The sequence below is a fragment of the Octopus sinensis genome, linkage group LG15 (assembly GCF_006345805.1).
Source record: "Octopus sinensis linkage group LG15, ASM634580v1, whole genome shotgun sequence".
Lineage (NCBI taxonomy): Eukaryota > Metazoa > Mollusca > Cephalopoda > Octopoda > Octopodidae > Octopus > Octopus sinensis.
The window spans coordinates 21,990,134-22,012,023 of NC_043011.1; the positions used below are offsets into that span (position 1 = coordinate 21,990,134).

A 21,890-nucleotide genomic window follows, 5' to 3' on the forward strand; every position below is an offset into this window, starting at 1 on the left:
CAGAACTATAATGAAACAATACAAGGAAGCTTACGTTAAGAAACTCTCTCAGAAATCAGTTGCATCAAGCGTTTCAAAAACTATTGAGGTTAGATATGTATATTAATCAATAGCAAGTGTCTTATTTGGTCATGATAACTAACATATATAATAATGAAGAATTTGTTTTAATAACTGTTATTATAGAACTAGTGTTTAGAACATAAATTAACCTGAAATTTTGAATGAAGATTTTAAAACGGAGTTTGTGCTGTAAGTTCAGGGGTAGTTTCAAGTGGATTGATATCAAAAGGGTTGATATTTTTTTCTAACACAACTATAAATCTGCTCTAATTTGTGACATTATCATTGTTTTGTTGGGTTTTCCTTTTTTTTTTTTCAAATATAATGAAGATTGATTTGTTCTATATATTTTGTACACTTTTATGAATTATTGAAGCTAAATCGTTTTTTAAGAGCAATTACTGTACATCTTTAATTTATTTTTTTAGATGAATTACTGCTAGAGTTTAAGATCATACAATTCTATTTTCTACAGTGAATTTCACTTGGTGTATTACTCAATCATCTTTATGCATCCTTTTCTTACATATAGATGTATCCCTTGTTAAGTGAGAGCTCTATTTTTTTAAACCTAATACCAACATCAACATATTATGGTTGCTATTACAGAAATGAAATTAAATATTCCCACATTCGATTAGTAATTGACCTTATGGCTGTGGGATAAAACTCTGTTTTGAAATAAGTTTTGGACTTTTTACAAAGTGCACTCAAAAAGTGTCCAACCTTTGGGCATTCAAAATACCTGCCTTGGGAGTTCACACACTTCTGTGTAGTTTTGCCACTGCTGGTAACATCTAGAGGAAGCCTTCTCTGGAATGATATGAAGCTCTACTGTTACTTTTCTCATAATTTCTTGTGACTCGAATCAGTTCCCTTCCAGTGTAGATTTCAGTTTGGGGGAAGAGCCTGAAGTTACACAGTGCCAAGTTGAGAGAGTAGGAAACCTGTCAAACAGGTGGTGTGTTGTTCTTGACCAGGAAAGCTTGGATTATGTGGGTGGAACGAGCAGACACATTGTTGTGATGAAGTTTCTAATTCTTCACCACTCACATGTCCGGCTACTTTCAACACATGGCATCACAAAGGCAACATATAACTTCCAGGCTGTATTCCTTATTGATTATTTGCATTATGTTGCATATTCATGATGCACAATACCAACAGATTAAAAAAAAACAGGTCAACAGTACCTTCACATTGCTGTGAACCTGTCAGGCTTTTATGAGCCTTGTTGATGATGGATGCTTTCATTGGGAGGACTGGAACTTGGTTTCTGGGTCATAACTATAAACCCTTGTTTCATCACCAGTGATGATATTCTTCATGAAGTCTAGGTTATGGTTTGCACAGTCCAGCATGTCCTGAGCAATTTCCATGCAGAGTTGCTTCTGCTGCTCTGCCAGCACCTTGGGGAAGAATTTCGCCAACATTCTCTGCATGTACAAATCCTCCATTAAAATGGAATGCACTGAAGAGCCAACCATAATGTGTCTTTCCATTAGATATTATATTCACTATATAGGAAAGAAATATTAGTTTCTCTGCATCTGTCTTCTAATGATTATCAACTTCATTGACAAAAAGGAATTTTATGTGATGTACATATTTGTTATGAAATTGGATTGTGTATTTATAAAGAATAACAACCAGCAACAAAGGATGGGGTTAGTCTTGATGGCCTCATGACCATCTTAATGCTCCTCTTGGCTTCCTTTTTTAGGTAATAGTTTACAGGCAGATGTCCTTTCTGTTGCCAATCCTTTTAGTTGCCTCTTGTGATGAAAGGGTTCAGTATACCAATTCTAAAATCAGTATACACAATATGATTCCTTATCTAAAGCTAGAATAGTATTTTATTATCTTAATGCTGTTTCTTTTCTTTCTTAATAATCAATGATTATTAATTTCATTTCAGGAATCAGAAAAATATCTGGATATCTTTTGTATCCTTCTGATGAGACAAAAAGCAGAAGTAGAGGTAAGTTTCACCCTTCTGACCTAGAAGTTTCTTTCTTTTAAACATAATCACAAGATTGTAAGGAATGCCAAAGAATAATGTAAGACACCTACATTGCCTTCAAATTAATATTGATTCCTCTTTAGAAATATATTTTTCTGTCTTGTTCTTCTAACATCTAATTAATTCTGTTGCCAAATTATTTTTTTTTCAGTCACCTAAAGAAGGCTACATAACACAAGATCAATATTAGTATTGCTTTTGTGTAATATAGTCAACAGCAGTCCTTCTCTTGCAGTATTTATTGATGTCACTGATATAGAGCTTAATGAAATAGCGACTTTCAAAGCTACCAATGCAGATTATCCTAAAAACGTTTCAGGCCTAAAGTTGTTGAACTAATTGTAAAACTTCAATTCAATTTAGCAAATACAATTCAAGAACTTTCTGTTAATCCTCCTACTTATGGATTTTGACTTGATAACTTTTATTGGTGACCCTTCTTAACATTAGACATTTCATTTCATATAACTTATATATATCTTACATTTATTTCTTCATTCCTTGTCTTTTTATTAGAAACTTACATATTCCCAAGACCTACTCTCTTATTTCACTTGTAGATTATGTATGACCTTCCATTTGTCTCTAACTTTGTCTCATTCTGATTTCACTTGGAATCTTAGATTTTTACCAGTAATTCTGATTTCAGCATTAGGTAAATAAGTGTATAAGTAATGTTTAATGATGGCAAATTACTGTTGATTCAGGATCAAAATGAACATCCATTTGCTTTCCTCATCATATTCATGTTGAAAAATCCTACTCCCTGACTATGGAAAACTTTTTTTAATTCATCAAACCTTCTAAGTTTTGATGAATTAACATCAGAGATCAAGAAATCAATATTATTAAAATTAGTTTCATAATATTTATCATCTTGTCTTTTGCTACTTTTTCTTCTAATTCTCTAAAAAATATTTTTTTATGAAATTTATGTCTGTATGAGTTAGAGGTTAAGTAACCATCTAAGGGATAGTAAATATTCAATATACTACTGGATGTATACCTACATATTTATATCCAAGTGCAGGACAATATCGCAATTGAATACTAGGTATGGGTGGGGATAAAACAGAAATTTACCCAGGATTTATAAGGCAAATAAGAAAAAGGAGAAGGTAAACAATCGGCAAACATCAGCCTGTAAACATTCGATTATATCTAATTTATTAATTGATTACAATCATGTGTATAAGTGATCCAAATAAATGAATGAAATAAGCAAGTAAATAAGTAAACAAATAGATGAATAAAGATAAACGAATAAGAATAAATGAGTAAACAAATACTAAACTCTTACAGCTGTTTCTACCATGGGTTTCCGACTCTGCCAAGTTTTCCACATCATGCAAGTGATATCCAGGGATTTTACAAAGGTTGTGCCGGTGGCACATAAAAGGCACCATCCAAACGTGGCCAATGCCAGCGCCGCCTTGACTGGCTTCCGTGCCGGTGGCACATTAAAAGCACCAACCAATCGTGGCCGATGCCTGACTCCCCTGGCACCTGTGCCGGTGGTACGTAAAAAGCACCCACTACACTTGCGGAGTGGTTGGCGTTAGGAAGGGCATCCAGCTGTAGAAACACTGCCAGATCAGACTGGAGCCTGGTGCAGCCCCTGGCTTCCCAGACCCCGGTCGAACCGTCCAACCCATGCTAGTGCGGAAAACAGACGTTAAACGATGATGATGAACAAACGTTGGACAGGGGTTAGACAATGATTGAGCCCAAACGCTTCATCAGAGAGATGATGAATCTAACATGTGAAGAAGTAGGGTAAAATAATAAAAATAAAATAACATAATATAAATAGTAAGGAATGGTAAGAACGTCAATTCTAAGGTGATATCATAATCCATGGGATTACATCTTATGGTAAAGAAAGTCACTTCCAGGAGTAATTTCCGCAGGTTATGAGAGTTACATCGTATTTCAATTTTACTGGGGAAATAACAAGGGTAAGACGTTGTGGAGTGAGTTTAATGGAATGGTCCATATCACAGGGATTAGAAGTTAGTGGCTAACTGCTATTTAATAGAGCATCATAAAAGGAATTGGCAAAGTTAACTTAATGTGAACCTGTTTGGGGAAATTCAGTACGTATGTACATCAATGAAAGAAAAAATAGGTAAAACTTAGATATAATTGAATGTTTACAGGCTGATGTTTGTCGATTGTTTATCCACTCCTTTTTTTTTTTTTTGCCTTTTTATGAAATTCCTATCTCCACTAGATATTTATGTACAAGTAAAATAAAATATTTTAAGCAATCTTGATAATATAGTTTTACTCTCTACAAAAGATCAAATTGAAAAGAGAGGACAAAATACTAAGGTTTTTGATTGATTATGTGCTAATATGTTATCTAGGGTCGATTTGCTTGACTATAGGCGGTGCTCCAGTATGGCCACAGTCAAACGACTGAAACAAGTAAAAGAGTAGAGACAGACTAAACTCTCTTAATAGTTATTTCTACTGTGCACTGTTTTAATGTATGAGTAACAGCTTCTGTTTTACTGCAAAATATTTTCAATGTTAGAATTTTCATTTTTCATTCTATACCTTTTATTCGTTGCTTAATGAATATGTGGAAGAGACAATAAAATGCAAAAAAGGAATTTAGAAAACATCTTGTTTTAGGACTGATTTTAATCTTCATTATTATGGAGAAAACCTTTAAGCATATTTTCTTCGTGTTCATGGAAGGTCTAACCCTCTAGCATTTAAAGCAGCTACACTCAGCCGAAATATACTACCTGTTCTATGATCAAACTGGCCAGATCTGGCCTCTCACACCAACCCTTCAGTATCATTCTAAAAATTAAGTTATCCCTTCAAAATCTCAATGCCACAACATAATGCAGGATTAATATAAAACTGAGAATAAATAAGCATTACTTCTGACAGAAAAATGTGAATGCAAAAGGGTTCAGTAGTTTCCTTGATGTAACCATAATGTGAAGAATTAAGGTTTCTTTTCAAATTACACCTTTTTTAAAGCCTGCAAGACTTCATTAACTGGAGAAAACTTTCTTTTAAAGGCTGCCAAACTAGAAATTGTCAAAGCCAACCAGAAGAGTAAAGGGTGGTTTGGAGGCTGGTTTAGCTCTGAAGCATCAAGTCCACAAAGACATGAGAGCAAAGGAATACGTAAGCTTTTATTTTATTTTTAATTCCTTTTCTTTTTCAGTAGTGTCTCAAGTATTGTATGTCAAGTGTTGTATCACCCTGCAAATGTTGCTTTACATTTTGCGATAAAAACGATAAACGATAAATGTTGTCCTTTTCGAGCCTAGCCAGGTTCATGGGCCCGGTTTCCAGGTTTCTGTGGCATACGTGTTCCCCCTAGCTGGACGGGACACCAGTCCTTCGCAGCATTACTCAAGAAACAGGATGAGAGAGTGAGAGAAAGTTGTGATGAAAGAGTACAACAGGGGTCGCCACCACCCCCTGCCAGAGCCTCGTGGAGCTTTTAGGTGTTTTTGCTCAATAAACATACACAACGCCCAGTCTGGGAATCGAAACCGCGATCCTCCGACAGCAAGTCCGCTGCCTTAACCACTGGGCCATTGCGCGTCCATACATTTTGCGTTAGCGCATTTAAATTTTTAACCATTCTCTAAATGAGAATTTGCTACTGATTTGTGTGAAGAGCTGACTGAGACTTTACCTTCATTCACTAAACATGTAGGTTTCAGCCCTACGATAAGTAAACCTGAAAAATATATTCCATAAGAGCATCAAAGCAAATGTTGGAATAGAAGGCTGTAAAAGTTAAAGTTACCAAAAGAAAACATGATCAGATAATATTCAAATTAATATATATCTATTTTCTATACATTAGAAAATAAAGGAAAGGTAAACATTTAATGAAGCTAATAGATTACAGCAGTTGTTCTCTTAATAATTGTCTGAATTTGTAAGTATTTTGGTCAATGGAACATTGGTCAGTGAACTACTAGTATAAGACAAATCATATCATGTCCATCCATCCATCTTTTTTGCCCATTATTCTTGGAAGTGTCATGAGAGTAAAACCTTCAGGCACCTCCTCCATAAGGTCCTATCAGAAGCAACTGTCATTACGCTTTCCAGCTGGATTCCCAAGAATGACCAACAAAGACTATCGATACCATCCAACCATCTCATTCTTAATTTTCCTCCCAGTTTTCCTCCCTTATTTTCTAGGGGAAAAATATTTGTTTCAGCTTTATTGAACCTATGAGACAGATGAAGATTTTAAAATCCTTAAAAACATCTGTCACATAGGCTTAGGGCTTTAGATACATTGAGGAACAACATAAAAACTATGTACAGTTCATGATTTCTTCAAAACAATTCTAACCAGGAGCTTGCTTCTACTAAATTTTGTTTACCATAAAATTATTAATCTTTCCAAGTACCTTCATTCAGATATTATTCAGTTTGTTTTAGTTAATCAATTGAAAACTTGCTTGGTTCCTCTCAGGAAAAGTAATCCTGAGCCAACATGTAAATATTTGAATATGCACAACCATCAACTTATACAAAATAACATATGTAAAAATATTTAAATAGAAATAATACTGCTGGAATGATTTTCTTTTAGACTTCATCTATTTTGTAAAATGTGGAGGCGCAATGGCCCAGTGGTTAGGGCAGCGGACTCGCGGTCATAGGATCGCGGTTTCGATTCCCAGACCGGGTGTTGTGAGTGTTTATTGAGCGAAAACACCTAAAGCTCCACGAGGCTCCAGCAGGGATGGTGGTGATCCCTGCTGTACTCTTTCACCACAACTTTCTCTCACTCTTACTTCCTGTTTCTATTGTACCCGTATTTCAAAGGGCCGGCCTTGTCACTCTCTGTGTCACGCTGAATATCCCCGAGAACTACGTTAAGGGTACACGTGTCTGTGGCTCAGCCACTTACACGTTAATTTCACGAGCAGGCTGTTCCATTGATCGGATCAACCGGAACCCTCGTCGTCGTAACCGACGGAGTGCTTCCATTTTGTAAAATATTATTTTGAACAGTTTGGTATATTTTTGTCAGACTTTACCTTTATGTAAATATGTTCAAACTGAAATTGAATGCACAAGGTTTCATTTCATGTAGTAGACCAGTGTTGCTCAAAAGAGATGAGTAGGGGGAGGGGCTGAGGGATTGAAAGGTGGATCAACAAATTGCTTTGTTTTATAAAATTACTATGGATTTTGACTTTTTAAACTTTTCAAAGGCATGGTGAACTAAAAAGAATTAAATGCATGCAGAGACTGTACTTAGACCCCATATTAATAGTGATGGAGTGGACATTGGATTGAAGATTCATTCATAAATTTCCTTTTGTTGAGGTGGAGTTGATATTTCTCAGTTTGAGAACCAGTTTCTTTAGAGCATGCTTTATTATATGGGATTAAACCCCTGTGTGGAAGCAGTCCATTGGAATCATGTGCAAACTGGTTTGTGAATCCAGTCCCAGTTTGAACACATGTACAAAAACATAAAATTTATTAAGTCAATGGGATGGATTACAATGTGGTTGCTCGACCTGTTAGAAATAGCAACCAAATCTCACTCAAAATCACTTAAAAGGAAGAACCCTTTCAAGAATTTAGTCTAGATATATCAGAAACATGTGGTGTTCATGGATCAATTGCTTTTGATCATGGGTTTGGCCAGTCAGGTCCAACTTAGAGTTAAACAACAACATAACAAATATGTGCCCTGTTGGCAAATGCAGACCAAACTGTTGAAAACTTGTTCAACAGCCAAAAATGTTATTCTATTGATTTTAAAACATTTGGCAGTGATAACACTGATGTCTTTGACATGTTCTGTTCTTTGTAGAGGATCAGTTCTATGAATTGTACACACCTGAAGAAAAGGCCCGTCTCTACAATGCCATTGGTTATGAAGAAAATGTGAATGAAGGCATTTTCCCAAAAGAGGTAATGTTTTCAATTTATTGCATTAGCGTTTGTTTTAGGGGGAAATGAAAAGAAAAGTGTTTCTCTTGATCCAATCTTGTTAGCTATATTTTTGCTCTAACTCCTAATCTGCATTGAATGATCATGTAAGTGTATGCTTGTATAGATGTATATGCAGTTTGATGGACCTAATCAATTTTGATTAACATATCTGTTACAAGATATCTTCACAAGCATTCAAAAATCAATACTGGCTAATGATTGAAGAGCAGTGCATGAAAGAAACTACATTTATTTGATGTAAATAATATCTAAATTTGCTAAACTCAGTTGGGTGTTTAAATGGATTGTTTAAAGAAGTCCATTCTTAAAAATACTATTTTTTTAAAGATGAGTGTGTGTGAGAGAGAGGGGGTGGGAGAGCAATAACTAATGCAAAAAAAAAATGTTTTGTTCAGAACCACTTTGAATATTTCCATTAAAGTATCATTTCAATATTAAACTTCAGTACATTGCTGTCCAATTGGTCACCAAGTTGAACTGTCTAGCTGTTGTTATCAAAGATGATGACAAAAAGTAAGAAACCATTTTTTCCCTTCAATCTTTTCATGCAATTTTGCTTGAAGATTTGTGATATGCTTTTCTCAATATCTTCAACTTATTTCAATGAAATTGATTTAAATGCCAATACAGAGTTGTCTACACTATGCAGTTAATATTATTGTAATTTTTTTTTTACCTTTTTAACAGTCACTTTGATATTATGAAGCTGCAGCTGAATGAAGTGTTTTCGTCTGTATCCCAGAGGCCATCTGCTAATGCCATTTTGTAAGTATTTTGCATCTTTTATTTTAATGTCCATTATTTAACTCGACTATTTGTAGTAGTTTAGAAATAATTCTAGAATCATTCCTGGGAATGAAATTCAATTTAGATTTCATTTGTAATCCAAACCAGGCAACAGTATAACATAATATACTAAGCATGGTATTCATGCCAGTCACTAAATATTTATGATTATCACAATTGATAATTTAACAAATTGGTCTTCTAAAATGTTTATATTCTAAACTATTTTAAGAAATAGTTGATTATTTACATGAAATTATTTTATTTTCTAAAAGTTCATTTAGAATTGGCTTTTTCATGTACTGTAAAAGGAGTGTTAAATATTTTATAAGACCTTTATTAGCTAATCATCCTTTTACATATATTTTCCATATTTGCATGGGTTTGTTAGGTCTTTTCTAGTACAATATTTTGTCACATATTATGGTCCCTTGTAATTTCCTTTGTGATGTTATGACTCTTGAACACAGCCTTCACCATTTCTCGTGTCATTCATATCCTCCTCCTTCTGTGGGTGCCATCCACTCAGATCACTTGACACTTAATTACCTAACTCTAATTTTCATACACATAACATGTGTCCAATGAAAGCATGTGGCTTGGTGGTTAGAGTTTTTGACTATCAATCATAAGGTTGTGAGTTCATTATTGGTGGCACATTGTATACTTGAACAAGACCGAGCTGGCAGAAACATTAGCGCGTCCTGCGCTATGCTTAGCGGTATTTCGTCTGTCTCTATGTTCTGAGTTCAAATTTCGCTGAGGTCGACTTTGCCTTTAATCCTTTGGGGGTGGGGGGGGCAATATATTAAGTACCAGTTGCGTACTGAGTCGATCTAATCGAGTGGTCCCCTCCCCCAAAATTTCGGACCTTGTGTCTAGAGTAGAAACGAATATTGTCATATGGGTAGTTTATTTTCCTTTTAACGGCGGTGCATCAGCATGGCTGCAGCTCTGAGCTGAAACTAGAAAAGAAAAAAAAAAAAAGACCCTTTATTCCATGTTGCTCCAATCCACTCAGCTGGAAAAAATGCGCAGTACCTTTATTTCAAAGGCCAGCATTGTCACTTTCTGTATCATGCTGAATCTCCCTGAGAACTAAGAGAACTCCACATGTCTGTGGAGCTCTTGGCCACTTGCATGTTGTGAACATATGTGGCTTAGTGGTTAGGGCTTTGGGCTCATGGTCATAAGGTCATGAGTTCAATTCCTGGCAGTATGTTATGTCCTTGAGCAAGATACTTCATTTCTACTCTAACTTTTCAATAACCCTTTCAGAATTGATTTTGAAATTACCATTTAGTTGCATATTTATCTCATTATAGCACTATACTGATATGTCTGTTCACCAAAACATTACATGAAATGATGGCAATGCATTAGGAATTTGACTAATTTAACAGAAAGTTTTAGCTTCCTCTCCGGCAATTTGCCCCACTTTCTGTTGTAAACGTAACACTAATATATAGAGCTGTACAAAAGCAAGAGATTACAAAACTCCAACTATGTTAATGCTAATGCGATATCACTTGGGATCAAAATAACTACGTTGTGAGGCATTTTTTATTGTTAGCTTGACCTGTAGGTAGCAAACCTTATCATGGAGCAAGTAAAATTTGATTAAATATTTGTATTATATCAGTTATACTAAGATGGCGAGCAAACAGAATTCTTAGCACACTAGGAAAACTGCTTAGCAGCATTTCATCCATCTTTACATTCTGAGTTCAAATTCTGCTGAGATCGACATTGCCTTTCATCCTTTTGGGGTCAATAAAATGAGTACAAGTTGAACACTGGGGTCAATGTAATCAAGTAGCCTCCTTCCCCAAAATAGCTGGCCTTGTGCCAGAATTGAAACCGTTATATTAGTCATACACTTACTGATAATTTAGTCTAACAGGCTGTTAATGTTTAATCTCTCTTTGACTTTTATTCTCAGAGTCAATACTTCTATGAAGCAACTGACGATATTTGGGTCACCACAAAACAAACTCGTCCCAAAAATGATGAACTCAAAGATGACTGAAGGTGATTCATCTCCTCTGTTGTCCGTCAAATTTGAAACCAATCCTCTTGATGGTAGCTGTGATACTAGAGTTAGTGTGAATGCTGAGCCTCTACAGATAATCTATGATGCTGTAAGTTATCTTTTAAATCTTATTTGTTATTAGAAATTTAATTAATTATATGTTCATCTCTCTCTCTCTCTCTCCTTCCTCTTTCTCCCTCCCTCTCTCTCTTTCTCTCTCTCTCTCTGATATGTACTTATTAGATGTATTGTAAATTAAAGGATTCAATATTTTTACCCACAAGAGAACATTAGAGGTGGCTAAGATAGTATACTGCCTTACTATAAATGCTGTATGATAACTAGAATCGGCTTTACCTTTTATATTCTGGTGTTGATAAAATAAATTGACAGTTTATTTAATGATTTTAATTCAATAAACTACAATATACTTCTCCAAAACAAAGCAAGAAATAGTTGTTAGCATATTGTAACAATTGTACTGATTTATGGGTACATATTTTTTTCTGATGTTCGAAGCATCCCACAGTTCTGTGATGGTTGGTTTTTCAGTAAAGAAAACAAATAAGTAATCTAAAAAAAAACAAATCCCTAGTTTATCATGTAAAGCCTTCAATAACATACAAAAAGCTAAAACAAAATCTACTGTGACTTCACCTCACTGAAGAAGACTGACTAGGAAATTTCAAAATTTACAACACATCAGAACATCAGAGAGATGTTCAAAAGTAACACCACATTTTACATTTTTTTTTTCACCAAGGTGGCAGGCACACAATTCAGTTCTTATAACATTCCACACATATGTGAAAAGTCTTACAAAGAAAGGACTGGGTAGTTTCTATAGGCCAGAATAAAGGATTTTTGGAAAGTTTTAACCAGCCATATCTGGTGGCCCAAATATTCTACTTGTTTTATGTTCAAACTGGCTGGATCTGGCCTTTCACACCTATCCTACAATGTCATTCTAAAAATAGATAATAATAATCATCATTTAACATTCGTTTTCCATGCTGGCATGGCAAGATGTTTTTACTGGAGCTGGTAAGCCAGAGAGCTGCACCAGGCTCCAGTTTGTTTTGGCTTGGTTTCTATGACTGCATGCCCTACCTACAGCCAGCCACACCATAGAGTGTACTGGGTGACTTTTACATGTCACCAGTACAGGTGCCTTTTATGTGTCACCTGCACCTCACATCATTTAAATCTTGAAGCTATATGAGATAAACTATGATTTATTCAAAAGAATATGAATACATAAGCATTACATTTGGCAGAGTAATCTGAATATTAAAGGGTTAATGACACAGACTTGACAACTGGTGTTGGTTTGTGTATATCCCCATGACTTAGCAGTTCAGCAAGAGACCAATAGAATAAGTACCAGACTTTAAAAGATAAGTATTCAGGTTGATTTGTTTTACTAAACCCTTCAAGGCAGTGCCCCAGCATGACCACAACCCAATGACTAAAATGAGTAAAACATAAAAGACAGACTAAAAAATGGCACTTGAAAAAGAAGAATCAGAATATATTGATTAAAATGTAATTTTATTTACGGAAAAAATATAATCAGGATACTAAAGAAAAGATTCATCTTCCTACAACAATAAACATGTTAAAAAAGTTAGTTGTTTGATAACAATGTTCTGCTAGATAAATCTTTCCCTCAGGCTATTTGTCTTCATCTTTTACTATATTTATTTACTCTATACTATCTTTCTTTAAATTTAGTCAGGCTTCTTTCTTCCTTCACACTCTTGCCACCTACTCAACTTCATATCTTGTACTAAATCTTTGAGAAATAAGGAAGGAAGATTCAACAAATTTCTTCGCTCTTTCACCACTAATTGACAACAGTTCAAACTGTTGTTGAATAGTATTAATCATATTTAATCTTATACAGTTCTCTCTGTAACTTCATTCTATATATAACAATATATATATGTATATATTGTTATATATAACAATATGTACGTATATACATTGTTATATATAACAATATATACACATATATACATTGTTATATATAACAATTGTTATATATAACAATATATATATATGTATATTTGTTATATATAACAATATATATATATGTATATATTGTTATATATAACAATATATACCTATATATTATTATTATATATATATTCTTTCTCTTATATATTCTTTCTCTTTATATTTGTATCTATTAAAACTGAAATATATTTTGAAATCATTTTCTATTATGTATTGTTTTTGTCATTTTTATATTTAAAACAGAACATTTCATTCACATTGTTATTATTTTTTCTAGGTAACTGTCAATGCCTTGGCTGTATTTTTCAAACCACCCGAATCAGTCTATTTGAAACAGTTAGTGTGAATTACTTACTTTCATTAAATTTTTTTGTGTGATAAAAAAAAATCACATAGTTAGTAGAAAATGTCTCAATTATTCAGATTTTTAAAAAGAAATTAAGAGATTTATTCAATATTTTAGCCACAGTAAGTACTGATGAAGAAAATGGCTTTGGCAGATCTATTTTTCCTGGAGTAGTGAAGATGGATATTAAGTAAAAATGTTGGATATGTGCAAAAAAAGAAATTAGTAGCAGCAGTGAGCACATGTGTTGGTGAGCTGATTGTGTGAGTTTGTGCATTTATATCTATTGAGGGGTGTAGGTGTGGAAGAAGTAGCAAAGAAATTAGAGAAAAAGATAAATGGTTGTTGATACCAAAAGGAGAGAATGCTCCCAGTTGGAAAATCAGTTTGTGTTCATGGAGTAGCATGTAGGAAAGGGATCATGGTACTGGAATAAACCAAAGACAGAAAGGTGATGATGGGAGTGGCCTATAGAAATGAAAATGTGTGCGATGAGTTTACTAGGGCCCAAGATTTTAGGACATTATCAAGGAGGTGTTCTCTGAATAAGTCTTCCATACGATTTGTTTAACCTATAAGGGGAGTAACTTAAATAACTCAAGTAAGTCAAAATCTTTGTATTAATGAAAAATATTTTCCGCTTTGTCGATTGCAAAAGGACCTCATAACTTTTCTTTTCTTTTTTCACTTCACTACAGGTTGTCACAAGCAGCAATGGCTAAATTTAATGAGGTGAAACAGCTATCTACCACTGGACTAAAACATGCAATTGAGCAACACAAATTCACTGATATTTGTGTTTATTTGAAGTCTTCTTATGTAATCGTTCCTGAAAGTGGCTTCAATCGCAAGTAATTATCTATTCCTTCTTTTATAATTAGGCAATTTATTTTAAAACATATGTAAGAACAACATAAATTTGTCTAGAAAGAGCTTTTGTTTTATAGTGTCAGTGATCTGTGGATGTGGTGTACAATGTGCTGTTTTTTGTTCTCTGTGGTTTGTGAAGAAATTCAAGCTCACAGGACTGGTGTAGTCAATAATGGATTTAATATATTGTTTGTTGACATTTTCTGTTAGTCAAATACACAAATTGTCATCATCATCATCATCGTTTAACGTCCGCTTTTCATGCTAGCATGGGTTGGACGGTTCAACTGGGGTCTGGGAAGCCCGAAGGCTGCACCAGGCCAGTCAGATCTGGTAGTGTTTCTACAGCTGGATGCCCTTCCTAACGCCAACTACTCCGTGAGTGTAGTGGGTGCTTTTTATGTGCCACTGACACAGGTGCCAGACGAGGCTGGCGAACAGCCACGCTCGGATGGTGTTTTTTATGTGCCACCGACACAGGTGCCAGATGAGGCTGGCGAACGGCCACGCTCGGATGGTGTTTTTTTTATGTGCCACGGACACATAAAGATTGTAAGTACTAAAAGTGTGTTAGTATGTTGCTGTTGCTTCTGTGTGGTCTGAATGCTGAGGTGAAGGAGGAGAGCAGCAACAATGACCACCTTGCAGAATCATTAGCATGCTGGGCAAAATGCTCAGCAGCATTTCTTCTGGCTTTACATTCTGAGTTCAAATACCGCCAAGGTTGACTTTAGCTTTCATCCTTTCAGGGTCAATAAAATAAGTACCAGTTATGTACAGGGGTTGATGTAATTGATTTACCCCTTCCCCCAAACTTTCTGGCCTTATGCCAAAATTTGAAGCCATTATTATTTTTATTATTAATTATTATTATGGTGACAAGCTAGCAGAATCATTAGCACAATGGACAAAATATTTAGTATCATTTCTTCTGTCTTTATATTCTGAGTTCAACTGCCACCTTTGCCTTTCATCCTTTTGGGGTCAATGAAATAAATACTAATTGAACACTGGCATTGATGTAATCAATTATTCTTCTTCTCCCAATTTTCAGGCCTTGTGCCTATACTTGAAAGTTTTTATCATAATTATTATTATTATTATTATTAAGACGGTGAGCTGGCAGAATCGTTAGTACACCAGGAAAAATGCTTAGCGGCGTTTCGTCCATCTTTACATTCTGAGTTCAAATTCCACCACGGTCAACTTTGCTTGTTATCCTTCTGGAGTCAATAAAATAAGTACCTGTTGAACACTGGGGGTCGATGTAATTTATTCATCCCCTCCCCCAAAATTGCTGCCTTTGTAGAAAAATTTGAAACCATTATCATTTTTTTGTTATCAGTACTGTTTTGTATCTAGGGTCAGGTTTCTTCATTTTTTTTTTATGGCTTAGCCCACTTAGTTATAAAGAGTTACCATAGAGGTATATTTCATGGCTATGTGCATGGTATAATCGACAAATGTTTCATTACCTTAACAATGAGTGCTCTCTTCAAATTTCCTTATGATCAAAATCTGTGATGGTGTTCCAAAGAGAGAAATGTTTTCCAAAGCACTTGAAAACTGAGATAATCTTCAATAAATCTTTGATACATCCCAGCAAGTGGAGTGGATAAAAAGTGAAATATCTGCTTATTATTTATTTTTTCAGTAAAAAGAAAAATGCATAATGAGTACAGTTTCAACTCCCTAATGTAATCTCCTTTTTTCATCTAGAAATGCTCGTCGACTTATCCTAGACCTTGGTAACTTGAAAGTAAACAGTGAAAAGAACACCTCAGATATCAGTGAAACACAGGTAATTATTATATATTTCACAGCATTGCACAGTTTTCACAAACAAACCACTAATTTGTGTTTAATATTATATTTGAAAATACTTTGACACAGGTCTAATATAATATTCCATAATATTTAAAACAGCAAGCAAGTAGACAGAAATTGTAATAATGTGCTAAATTACCCTTAAAGTAATTAGTTTTTAGCTTTTACAGTTTGAATTCAATCTTGTTGCCTTGAATAAATCACCTCAAGAATGATTAAAAAACAGATAAATATCAGTAATGCACTGGGTTTAATCAGTTCTCTTGCAAAAAATATTTGGTCTTATACTTATCAAGAAGGAATCAATATTTAGTATGGTTTAACAGCTGTATATATATTTCATATTCAGCACATCTAACTCTTTTAGATGGTGCTGTGTGTGTGTACTCATTCAAATTATGAATAACTTCAAATAATCTGGTCTATTAATTATGTGCTTAACTTGTCTTCTGTGACCACTCACAAATATTCTATATCAACACTGTCATAGCTACAGTAGGAAGCCTTTCTCTTTTTTTTTTTTTTTTTGATACTAAGTACTTTGTTACTAAGCAATTGTTCTCTTTGTACATGTTTCAAACATTATTTTTCATGGAGTACTACTTTGATGTTTGAGATGGGAAAGTATTTTTTATTAATGGCATCATGCATTACATTCAGGCAAAAAGCCACTAGTTTCACTGAAAGTGTCCCTTCTCAACATTCAGATGTTAATCTGCTATTGAAACCTCTTCTTTTTGCTTTTTTTTTTCCATTACACTTACATCCTCTCATCTTACTTCATCCATCTCTATAGAAAACTTATTTACTAACTGTGTACAAGGCAACCTCACTAATGCTGGTGCCACAATAAAATACATTCAGTACCTTTTGATGGTGAACAAGCAGACATAATTTGGAGTTGAGAGAACCTTTTAGTCTTCTTGGAGACATGACAACCTCCCTCGTTCTGGTGCTACAAGAAAATGTTCGCAGTACACTCTGTAAAATGGCTGTTGGCAGAAAAGACATCCAGTCACAAAAATTCTATTGAAAATGAAACATTTGGATATAAGGCATGTTCTGCTGATCCATCTAGAAGACAGTAACTCAAAATAAAAATTGACTCAGACTGTGATAACTCATTCTATTCATGCCAGTATGGAAATCAGGCATAAAGTGATGATGTCTTGTCTGTGTGTTACTACTTCAGCTGTTAACTTCCTTTTGACTCTACAATTATTAATTAAATTCTTTCTTTGCAGGTGGGATCTCTGTTCTGACACCATACACTTTTACACTGTAAAATCAAAGTCAAGTGAGGCTCAATGTAGCAATATTTTGCAAATGAACCTGATCTCTTTAAAATATACATGTTGGCTACTGTAGTCCTAGATATAATGCCTAGGAATAAGGAGGGATGGTCATGGCTGGAATGTCTTTGATCATCTATTTCATCAGAGATGACATTAGCCTGTACAACATCAGCAACAACCTATATTTTGAATTTGCACATAATATATCTTTTGATTTGTAAAGAAGTTGTTTGCTAAAGCTGTGACTGTTTACATTGACAGGTCAACTGTATACAAATTGGGATCGGAAGGCTCCTGGACTAGTTATGTTTTATAAAAAATAACTTATTTACCTAAGTTCTAATATCATCTCCTTCAAAATAGGCTCCTTGCACAGCAATACACCAGTCCCAGCATTTCTGCCACTTTTAGGATCTGGCCTGAAAATTGTTTTCTGTAAGCATTCGAGGACCTTCTATGATTCTTGACAATGGTGTTAAAATAGCAACCTTTGAGCTGCATTTTCATCTTGAGGAAGAGATGGAAGTCCGCAGCTGCTAAATCTGGTGAATAGGACAAGTGCGGAGGCAATACTATGTTGCTTTTGGTGAGAAACTCACAAGTGAGGAGAACTCAGTGACAAGGTGCATTGCATTCATGGAGAATCCAATTTTTCGTGCTCCACAGATCTGGTCACTTTTGATGAATGTTCTCCTTCAAATGCTTCAAAACATCACAGTAGAACTCTTGATTGATGGTCTGGTCCTGGAGGATGAATTCTCAATGCATAATACCACATTTCTAGAGATGATGCTCATGGCAGATCTTCCAGATTGCTCGTCATCTTCCAGGGACATTCTTCTGCTTTTGAAATGCCTGTGCCACTCAAAACATTGCATACGACCCATTGCCTCATCGTCATAAGCTTGCCAAAGCATGCTCGCTGTCCCTGTAGCAGATTTCCCAAGTTTAATGCAAAATTTTACATTGGCTCTTTATTCCTGTCCATGACAAAATCGCAGTCTACAGCATACACATGATCAGAAAAACACAAATTTCACAACTTGCAAAGTAAACACAGCGATAATGTCACTTGGCATACCGCATCATAAAGACACTGTTAACTTTCACTGTCCATGTAATCATGTACTGTCATCTATTGGTGCACTACAGAATTAGTCCGGAAACTTTTTGATACCACTTAGTAGTTTTTGTTAAAAGTTAGCTAAGAGAAATAACTCAAGTGGACCATTGGCATGAATTTAGGTAATTCAAGTTGATGATGATGTACTGGATAATATAAGCAAAAAAAATATCCTCAGTGAACTGAAATTTACCTCTTAGCTGGAGAAAGAAAACAAAAACCTTGTTTAGAGACTGTCAAAGAAAAAGGAAAATACTTTTTAAAAATCTTTTTTAATTAATTTCACACAAAATTTAATTTTCATGTTTAGAAGGGGGAAAAATCTCTTCGTTGGCAGATAATGAAAACAGCTTATGCAGCTGCATAGACATTTTTTGGCTATCTTGCTCATGTGATCTAAGAGCACATTGAAGAATGAAACACCCAGGAGGCAAGACCTCTAAATCCTTAATTCTTTTTTTTCTTTTTGTTTAGAATAATATCTAAGCTTCTTAAATTTTTTTTTTATTTTCTAGTCAACAGTTGAAGAATTGCTCCAGTCAGCCTACGACAAGTTCAATATTCAACTTGACAATATTCAAATGTTACTTGTTAACCAGGTAGAACTTTTACATTATATTCAGTATTGTCCAACCTTCATTTTTGTTTTTAGTCTATATACATATATGAAGTATTGCAGTATGTAAAATTTACCATCTAACCTCAAATTTCTCCTTGTATCTTGAATAAAATTAATTTTCATCATTAAAAAAACAGTACACACACACACACACACACACACACACACACACACACACACACACACACACACACACACACACAAGGTGTATTTAAAAAGTATCCAACTTTACTTTTCCTGCCAAGACTAATGGTACATGGATAAAATCCTTTGGGTGGGAGGGTACACCACCCTTTTTGCACATGCAGGAAAATTTTTGCACTGGCAAACCATGTCAGTTCCCAGCTGTTATGCCTAGAGTACTAGTACAGTGTGCACTCGGCAGATTTTGTTTTCTCCGAACATACTGAGCAGAGATATTGCTACAAGTTCTGCCAAAATCTTGGTGATACTCGAACTCAAACCCTCCAGAACACTCAGCAAGCTTTTGGCAATGATGCCAAGGACAAAACTCAAATCAAGGAGGAGCACAACTGCTCCAAACAGAGCTATACCTAATGGGGAGCAAGGTACACTCATGTAACAGTCCAGGAAGTTACTCACGAAGTGGAAATAAGCACAGGATCCATTTTAACAGAGTATATGTGCATGCAAGGAACATCATTAAAATTTGTCCCTAAAGTGGGGAAGCAGCTCCACATGGAAATCACTCAGGATATGCTTGACTGTACAAACTATGACCCAAACTTTGTGAAGACGATCATCACTGGTCATGAAACCTGAATTTATGGTCTCTGCTCGATGCGTTCAGTCATGTTGCATGAAAATGAAAATCCGGTAAGCACGCACTGCATGTCTGTACTCTAGGCATATCAGCTGGGAACTGATGCAGCTTACTGACACAAAAATTTTCATGCATGTGCATTCAAATACTAAGGTCATTATTATCAACTCTTTCCACTCCAAAAATGTGTGACCTTATGCTTATGTTTGCAATTATTTCCTATAATTATCATTATAATAATAAATTGTTATTTATTTTCTCTATTTTGTTGTATCATAAAGGAGAGGATTGGCAATCTGCCAGAAAAGAAGGAAAGTCAAAAATGCACATCTTGGAACCTATTTCTATCAACTTGCTATTTCAAAAATGCATGTTTGATAATCAAGTACAACTTGCTAAGTAAGTGAAGACATTTTCTTTGCTCCAATTAACCTTTTTATCTATTTATTTATTGAAATAAAAATAAAAGGTGTTTTATTTTTATGGTTGTCTCCCCTGATCAGTTTTACATTACTCTAGGAAAGGAATATGGAACATTGTCTCTTCTAAAAGGAGAGATGTCACCAAAGCGTTTGAATACTTTGTATGATCGACAGATCTTGGGAACTTTTCCTGATATACTTCTAATGAAAGGTAGACAGATTGTGACAGATTTTGATTCACATTCTCAAAATTCCTTGTCTCGCAAGTTAGTTGGTACCCTTGTTGGTGCTGGCACCATGTAAAAAGCATCTAGTCCCCACTGTAAAGTGGTTGGCGTTTGGAAGGGCATCCAGCTATAAAAATCATGCCAAAACTGACTTTTCCTGTGCTAGTGCCATGTAAAAAGCCCTGAGTCCACTTTGCAGAGTGGTTGATGCTAGGAAGGGCATCCAGCTATAAAAACCCTGCCAAAACAGACACAGAGCCTAGGGTAGTCTTCTACCTGGCCAGCTCCTGTCAACCGTCTTACCCATGCATGCATGGAAGATGGACGTTAAATGATGATGATAATTCTCTACAGTGAGATGATGATAAGGCAGCAAGCTGGCAGAAACGTTAGCATACCGGGTGAAATGCCTAGCGGTACTTCATCTAATGCTACGTTCTGAGTTCAAATTCCACTGAAGTCAACTTTGCCTTTCATCCTTTTGGGGTCGATTAAATAAGTACCAGTTATGCACTGGGGTCGATATAATCGACTTAATCCCTTTGTCCTTGTTTGTCCCCTCTATGTTTAACCCCCTGTGGGTAATAAAGAAATAGATGATGTTTCTCTACCTTTAGGTTCCTGTTCTTGGAAGCTGATGCTATACTTGCAGAGTAGTTGTTACCCTGAAGGGTCTTCTTTATCTTGACCATCACTTTTTTAGTGTATGTTGGAGAGGCACTTATGAGTCATGTTTGATGCTGTAAGCCACAGGTGATCCCTTGATACTGCATGGATGGTGGGAATCAAAGTTCAAGTATTGTCTGGTAAAAGTGAACTTGTGATATACAGACACTATGAGCCCACACTCTGAATGACTTATCAGCAAATTCAAAAAGGCCAATTTATCGTCCTTTTCCTTTTCAGTTGTGAACTGTATTCAAAGTCTTGTTTAGTATCTATAACTCAGTAACAATTCTCTTTTAGAGAAGGAATTTCTTGTGCAATTTTCTGATTATCTTTGGTATGTTTTTTTTTGTTTTTTGTTTTTTGGTGGAAGATAGCATATATGTTTGAATTCCCCCATCTCCCAAAAAAACTTCCTATAATGTAATTACAATCTTGGAATAAGTTCAAGTATTACAGCAAGTTAGGAGTAAAATCTTCATTCCCCTTCCCAGTTTTATGAATAAATGACTAATAATTCATATCTATTTGATTAGAATGAAAGCCTTTGGAGAGCTGCCATTGCTGAGTCTGAGTATCTCTGACCGCAAACTACAAGCAATTCTTCAACTCCTTCAGAGTATTCCTTTTCCTGAATCTGAACCTCCACCACCAGAAGAAGACATTTTTAAGGTGAGTAATACAATGAAGAAAAAATATGCAGTGATGGAAATGATTATGAACAACATAGGCGCAGGAGTGGCTATGTGGTAAGTAGCTTGCTAACCAACCACATGGTTCCGGGTTCAGTCCCACTGCGTGGCATCTTGGGCAACTGT

The 21,890-nt window shown here is 35.2% G+C and overlaps 1 protein-coding gene across 1 annotated transcript in view; it reads left to right on the forward strand.

Moving 5' to 3' along the window:
- Positions 1-21,890, forward strand: part of LOC115219905 (vacuolar protein sorting-associated protein 13A) — a 279,099-nt gene that overhangs the window by 137,619 nt on the left and 119,590 nt on the right. The window contains exons 12-24 of the mRNA XM_036509534.1: positions 1-88; positions 1,982-2,044; positions 5,128-5,236; positions 7,914-8,014; positions 8,502-8,569; positions 8,744-8,821; positions 10,785-10,983; positions 13,171-13,229; positions 13,938-14,090; positions 15,829-15,910; positions 18,870-18,935; positions 20,020-20,156; positions 21,609-21,744. The exon at positions 1-88 is cut by the window's left edge and continues 84 nt beyond it. Coding sequence (XP_036365427.1) covers positions 1-88; positions 1,982-2,044; positions 5,128-5,236; positions 7,914-8,014; positions 8,502-8,569; positions 8,744-8,821; positions 10,785-10,983; positions 13,171-13,229; positions 13,938-14,090; positions 15,829-15,910; positions 18,870-18,935; positions 20,020-20,156; positions 21,609-21,744 — 1,339 coding nt within the window. The remainder of the gene's footprint in view (positions 89-1,981; positions 2,045-5,127; positions 5,237-7,913; positions 8,015-8,501; positions 8,570-8,743; positions 8,822-10,784; positions 10,984-13,170; positions 13,230-13,937; positions 14,091-15,828; positions 15,911-18,869; positions 18,936-20,019; positions 20,157-21,608; positions 21,745-21,890) is intronic.